Source organism: Micropterus salmoides, unplaced genomic scaffold, assembly GCF_014851395.1.
Source record: "Micropterus salmoides isolate LMB-PRFRI ecotype aquatic unplaced genomic scaffold, ASM1485139v1 Ms_hic_scaffold_66, whole genome shotgun sequence".
NCBI classification, from domain to species: Eukaryota; Metazoa; Chordata; class Actinopteri; order Centrarchiformes; family Centrarchidae; genus Micropterus; species Micropterus salmoides.
Genome location: NW_024044415.1, coordinates 1 through 6664, shown reverse-complemented (window position 1 = coordinate 6664; position 6664 = coordinate 1). Strand labels below are relative to the sequence as shown.

General features: G+C 40.5%; 1 protein-coding gene across 1 annotated transcript; it reads right to left on the bottom strand.

Annotated features, from left to right (window-relative positions):
• Nucleotides 1-149: 149 nt before the first annotated feature.
• LOC119891021 (G-protein coupled receptor family C group 6 member A-like) lies at nucleotides 150-6660 on the bottom strand (the record flags this gene model as incomplete). The annotated part of the gene is made up of 3 exons (XM_038702373.1): nucleotides 150-2888; nucleotides 3683-4525; nucleotides 6496-6660. Coding segments are annotated over 3 exons (1263 nt in total), but the record flags the coding sequence as incomplete, so codon positions are not given.
• Between the last annotated feature and the right edge of the window lie 4 nt (nucleotides 6661-6664).

Here is a 6664-nt window from a genome sequence, read left to right as displayed (position 1 = left end):
CCCTGTTGCTTTCTGTCACATGTTCACCATATCAGAGCCAGTACTGGTGCCGCTGCCCAGTGGCAGGTAGAGTACTCATAATTTACTCAAGAAGAAGTACAATTACTCTATCTACTATATATTTAATATATATTACTGTGCAACAGGTTATTTATAGGGACTGCAGTTTGCTTTGCTTGTTGATCATCTGTAATTTAGCCTTTTCTGTTTAAAACAATTATTTTCCTTTTTAAATCTCCATGAATGTGTTGATAAAATCACTTTAAAATATCAGTTTGCTGCCAAGCCACTATGTTTGCTTGTCTCTGTTATTATGGACATGTAGCCCACCAAACCACTTACTTTGAAATAACACAGGCAGCCCATACAATCTGATTATTCCCAAAGCATCTATATAATCTTAACAATGCAAAGAATCATGTGACAGCAACACGGGAGAAACTCGTTGTTGAAGCAGGTAAACCTACATTCAGAGGAAGCTGTGCGTCAAGCGTAAAGCCCAACGCTTTTAACACGCCATTAATGGAAAGTGAAAGTAGTCACTTGTCGGTGTTAAAGAGTGACGCAAGGTGCTTTCCAGCAGGCCACCAGTACCATGGTGTGCTGGATTTCAGTTGTATTAGTAGAACAATAAAGCCTTAAACTGAAAAGGTATTTGCCTGATTTTCTAAATGTTTGCATCTGCCCAGCTCTGTGCTGTGAGAAGTGCCAGAGACCAGAGCTGATCGCGTAACTGCGCACAGCCTGGATGACAGCTAATTTCAGTTAATGAAGCAAAATGCAGATTACAGACTGGTGAAGTTATGAAGGTATGAATGAAAACTGTAGTGAAATAAAAAGTACATTACTGGCCCAAAGAAAATACTGAGTAAAGAGTAAATGTAGGCTACAGTTTTAAACCCACTCCTGCTGCTGGCGTCCCCAATACTGTCTTCAAGTAGGCTTTGAGTAACAGCAGCACAAAAGAAAAGTCTGTAGCCTAATATTGAGGCACTTTGCTTGCACCTGCCTCCAGCGAACAAGCAGACTAAACATGGTCAAGTAAATAACAACCAGACAGAACACAAACCAATACTTGGCAGACAATCATTGTGACAGCAACACGGGAGCAGCTCGTTGTCGAAGCAGGTAAACCTACATTCAGAAGAAGCTGTGTGTTGTGCTTAGAGGCCAACAGGACTGTTCTATCCACCCATGTTTCCCACCCCTGCTGCTGGCGTCCTCAGTACTGTCTTCAAGTAGGCTATAAGTAAGAAAAGAAGCCTAATATTGAGGTACTTTGCTGCACCTGCCTCCAGTGACCTTTTTTCCTCCCCTTAACTTTTCAGCAACAACTTTGTCTTCTGTCACGTTTTCTACAGGCCCACATGATTTTTGTCCTCGTTTCAACTGTTTATTTAGCCTATGTCTGATGCAGAGTGTATGATTGATTGACTAGTCACTCATAGTAAAGCGCCTTGGCTATGAGCCAACTCTGAAATTCTCTGGCAATTTCGGAGTTGGCTCATAGTGTGAGTGACTAGTCAATCAATCACATGTATAACGGCTCCTATGCGTAGGCTATGCTTACTGCTATGTATTGTCAGTCGTAGATCTCTTACTGTATTGATGCTTGTATGTTGCTCCTCAAATGTAAGTGGCTTTGGATAAAAGTGTCTGCCAAATCAGTAAATGAAAATGAAAAGTCGCCCATCATCTGGTTTTCATCAGTATCACTGAGACAGCCCTTCTCAGAGTCACTAATGAGCTCTTAATGAATGCTGATGCAGAATCAAGCCTTTTGCTTGGTGTCCTGTTTGACTGACGTGTTTTGAACGTATCACTAAGCTGGTCCAGTCGTGTTTTTATCATTTCAGAAATATTGCTAGAAGAAGATATATTTTAAATTCTAGAGATGCAGATGCATGTGTGGTCCATGCTTTGATTTCCTCTTGCCTGGATTATTGCAACAGCATCTTCTCTTATCAAAAAAACGTTGAAATGACTACAGACCAGAACCAAGAGGTACAATCACATCACACCTTTTTAGTCTCTTTACATCCCAGTCATTTAAGATCTTTAGCCAAGGGTCTCCTGTCTCTTCCTGAGTCAAGGCTAAAAAATGAACTGGGACAGAGCTTTTGCTATCAGGGTCCAGAGTCCTCTGGAATGACCCGCGAGAGGAAATTTGACCGTCTGAGTCAGTGTCTTTTCTAAAATCGTAAATCATCGTAAAGCATATCCTGAGTTTATCTGAGCCAGTTTTTTTATTTGCTTGTTATTATTTCTTATTTTGCCCTTCATGTATTTTATTATTCACTGTGGTATTTCATTTCATCTTGTGTCTCTGTAAAGCACTTTGGAATGTAAGTGCTCCATAAATGAAGATGTTTATTATTATGATTATGTTTATTGTTATTGTTAATAATGTGCAAGTCTTTGCAGTCCTAGCATAATTAATCATACAAATGGGGATAACATTGTAAGCTTCTGGACAGTCTCTTCTTGCAGGCATACATGGACCATCTCCACACAAATATGCCCAATTATAATACTGTCTGTTTCAGGCCCTTAATGTCTTCGGTGACCACTTGACCTTTTGTCTTGACTCTGGTGCTATAGTGCCCCAGGACACATGGACAGTGACTACACTGTTAAAGTGAGTGGATGCTGTGCGTATGGTGTTGTCTTACCGTGGTATTGGCTGTTGAAAGCCAGGTGAAATTTTCCTGATAGAGTTCTATTTGTTTCGTCAGGACATCGTATTTCCCAATCCTTTCAAATCGTCTGCAGAGTTCATCCTTTTTCCATATGATTAGATCATAACCATTTACAAAATCACCATTTTCGTCAAAGTAAAAAGTCTGGTTGTCAAGGTCGAACTTCACCTTCCTCAGTTCCTCAAGAAGCTGCCAAGCAAAGAACAGAATGTCAGTTAAACTGCTCCCTTTGGAGTTTGTCACAATTTTCAAAACTACTAAAAGAATTTTAATGGTGTGTTTATATAGAAGGCCTTGTGTTAGTAGCGCAAGTTTGACTGCTGAATTATTTGTGTTGACTCACATTACACCTTTTACTAACATATAGTGAACAAGCGAGCTATAATGGTTGGAGCACAAAACATTGTCCATATATACTATGAGTGATTTTGCCTATGTTGACTGCTGACTGCAGGGGAAACGGAAATGTTAAGGAAATTAGAACTGAAATTTATCCCAAAAAATAGAGCCCATGCACATAGACGGCAACAATAACGACAGTGGAGGTCGGAAACTCAGTGGCTCGCTGCTCCAGTTAATCCAGTTATTAATCCTAAAGTTGAAAAAACAATGATTTAAATTCTGGTGTTTATTCGTCCAGAAGCTCAACAGCTTTCTGTCAGCTAACAGCAGCTCAGTCCCTCCACCCCAACTAGCTCTCCCCACACTACACTCTGCAAAGCTCTGCGATACGTGTGAATTCTTTCGTTGAGTTTGCTTTATTTGCGTTGTCATGTCACCCGTTGCAAATTCAAGTCTCTCCACGTTTTTTATTGACTCTAATCCTGGCATGAGAAAAATTTTGCTTCGCTTTCTGTGTGGACACACAGTAAGGGAAGGAAACACACAGTACATTCTAATTCCTACTTAACATAAAGAGGGTACTGTAAACTTTCAAATTTGAATTTGTGCTCTCTCAATGTCAAGATCATTTAAATTCTTACCTTATATGGTGGGAAGTTAATTTCTCCCAAGCATGTGGAACTGCTGCAGTTTAGTAGCTTTTTGAGAGCATTTGCTACGGCCCACACGGCTACTCTGCTTAAGAAGACTTCACTGGTATCCAGAGCGCTCACAAGGTAGTCATCATTTTGTTCTTGGGGATCCTGGAACTTGCATGCGTTGGGAGATTTGATTTTCAGGAGTTCAGTTGAGGGACAATAGGAAGGGGGCTTGCTGGAGTAACATTCTGGGGTGCAGTTGAATCTCAGGTTCTTGTATTCTTCAATGAAGTTGTTGTATCCTCCTGGGGTTGCAGTAAGATTCTTGAGATAAGTATCAAATGATATATCCTTGCCTGCAACAAAGCTAAAGCCCAAGATGTCCCCAACCTTGTTTATGCCATCCATTTTGGCAAGGGACAAGCTCCTGGACCAGCCATCACTGGCAATCCAGGTCCTTGATGTGTTGGTCCTGATCATCTCCTTAAAGAGATCTTCGACCAGCTGTGTCTTGAGGATAAGCAGTACCACCTGGGCACTGGAGGAGCGGATCTGCTCAGCGACCTGCTGGATACGTTGCACGCTGTATGAATTATCAAGGTAATTAGGCAACACCTCCTGATAGGCCAAGCACACACTATTTGTCTCAGCATCTATGAGGAAGCTCTGGAAAGCTGCTCTTCCATATTCGTCATCCCCATACACCACCCCGACCCAGTCCCAGCCATAGTGATTCATCAGTGTGGCGACTGCTTTGGTCTGGTGCTTATCGCTGGGAACAGTGCGTAGAAAAACTGGGTAACGAAGCTTATCACTCAGTTCTGGTGAAGATGAGGTGCTGCTCAGCTGACAATGAGATAAAAATGTACCAGAAGAATTGAAACACACCAAAAATGAATCAGCTTTAATAATAATTTGTGAATAACAGACTATGAAAATACAGTCCTAGTATTTGCTATAGCACCCAAACGTCCCTTCAAATCCGCAAATTTCACCCATTTCACAACAAAATTAAGGGATACATTCAAACCTTAGTAGGATTAGTAATATTAAAATATTTACTTGTTTGAGGTCTTACCGGGAGTTAGATGAGAAAGTCACTAAAATCCAATCTCAGGGTTCAGTTTAACATCCAAGCAGATTGACTGGAAGTAGGGGCAAACAGCTAGCCTCAAATGCAACATATGCATACATATTCTACATCACACATTACCTGTACAGGACTTCTAAGGTGATGCTGATGTGTTGGGCTTGCTTGCTGTTGTACAGTAGAAGATTTACATGTGTAAATATGACAGATTTGGAGTTAGATGGAGCTAGGCTAACTGTTTTCCTCTTCCATCCATTCTGTTTATGCTAATCTGGGATGATGTCTGATACATGTCTTGGGCCTGTACTGAATGTATAGACTTGAAAATGAAATTGATCCTGCAACTCCCTGTAAGAAGCCAAACATATTTTCCAATATCTTGTAGTGTGTCTTGAACAAATGCAGGTTAAACATTAAAGCCTCCACAACTAATACATTATTACAAACCTCATTTATTATGTTAGTTATTTTTCCAAAATGCGATAAAACAAAAATCTGTGATTTGTTAATTCACGTGAACCTTTATTTAACTTTCAAAAGTACAAAGAGAAAGATTTTCATCATAGTTATACTGACCAGTGTCAAAATATAAAAAAGTTATATATAAGGGAACATTTCTGAATACAAGAATGCAAAGAATTTAGGTCTTTCAAAATAAGACATCTTATTGTGTAAAGGGTAAGGTCAGAAACCACTTTTGAATATGCGTGACCAAGCCCCCACTGCCTAAGAAACCGTCATGCTTCTGTGACAAATATAGCAACATGGTCTTGGATGTACTTTGGAAAACCGTTTATTTAACATGGTCTGCTGCCGCATCCAGAAAAGCAGCCTGAAACTGTACTACGCAAGGCGGAAGTCAGTTCAATTGTATGCAGAAACGCCGCCGAGTTCTCTGGGCCCACATTTCAACTTGTTTTCGGGGGAAACGTGCCAAAGATGGAAAAGCCCGTCCAGATTGTCATCAACAAAAGGTGCAAAAGCCAACATCTGGGATGGTATGGGGGTGCATCAGTGCCCACAGCCTCAGTGAGTTACATGTGTGTGAAGGTACCATTATCTCGAGGCATATATAGGAATTTTAGAGAGACATATGTTGCCATCAAGATGTGTCTTCCTGGGACACCCATGCTTATTACACCAGGACAACGGCATGTCTCATTCTGCACAGGCTACAACAATGTGGCTTCGTAGACGCAGAATATTTGTGCTTGACTGGCCTGCTGCTCGTCCAGATCTGTCTCCTATTGAAAATTATTGCGCAACATGTAGAAGAGAATCAGACAACGGGGACCACAGAGTTTTGAGCAGTGGAAATTTTGTATCAAGCAAGAATGGACAATAATTCCAACTGCAAAACTGGCACAATCAGTGTCTTCACTTTCCAAGAGATTAGAAAGTGTTAAAAAGGAAAGGTGATGTGACACAATGGTATTTTTCCAAATTTTGTTGTGTGTTGCAGGCATAAAATTCTAACTTTGTTTAAACATAGAAAATAAAATTACATTTGTGGTAAACTATTGAAAATATTTTCTTTGTACTTAAGTCATTTAAATAAAGGTACATGTGAATTAACAAATGAAGATTTGGGTTTTATTGCATTTTGGAAAATATCCCAACGTTACTGGAAATGGGTTTGTAAATTCCCACAATTAAGTCTATCAACCAGGGCATGAAACACCCTCTGTCTAGACTCTATTTGCTGATCAGAAATATTGTGACTCACTAGAGGAACCATGTACACATTCAGCAGTCTGGCCACAGCGATGGACACCTCCGAGTACAATGCTCCTAAAATAATCTTGACTCTGGGCCTGAAGTCAGTATAGTCGCACTGCATTTCGAGAGAACTGTTGACTGCGAGCATATGCCCCACATTCTGCAAAGCTTTGCTT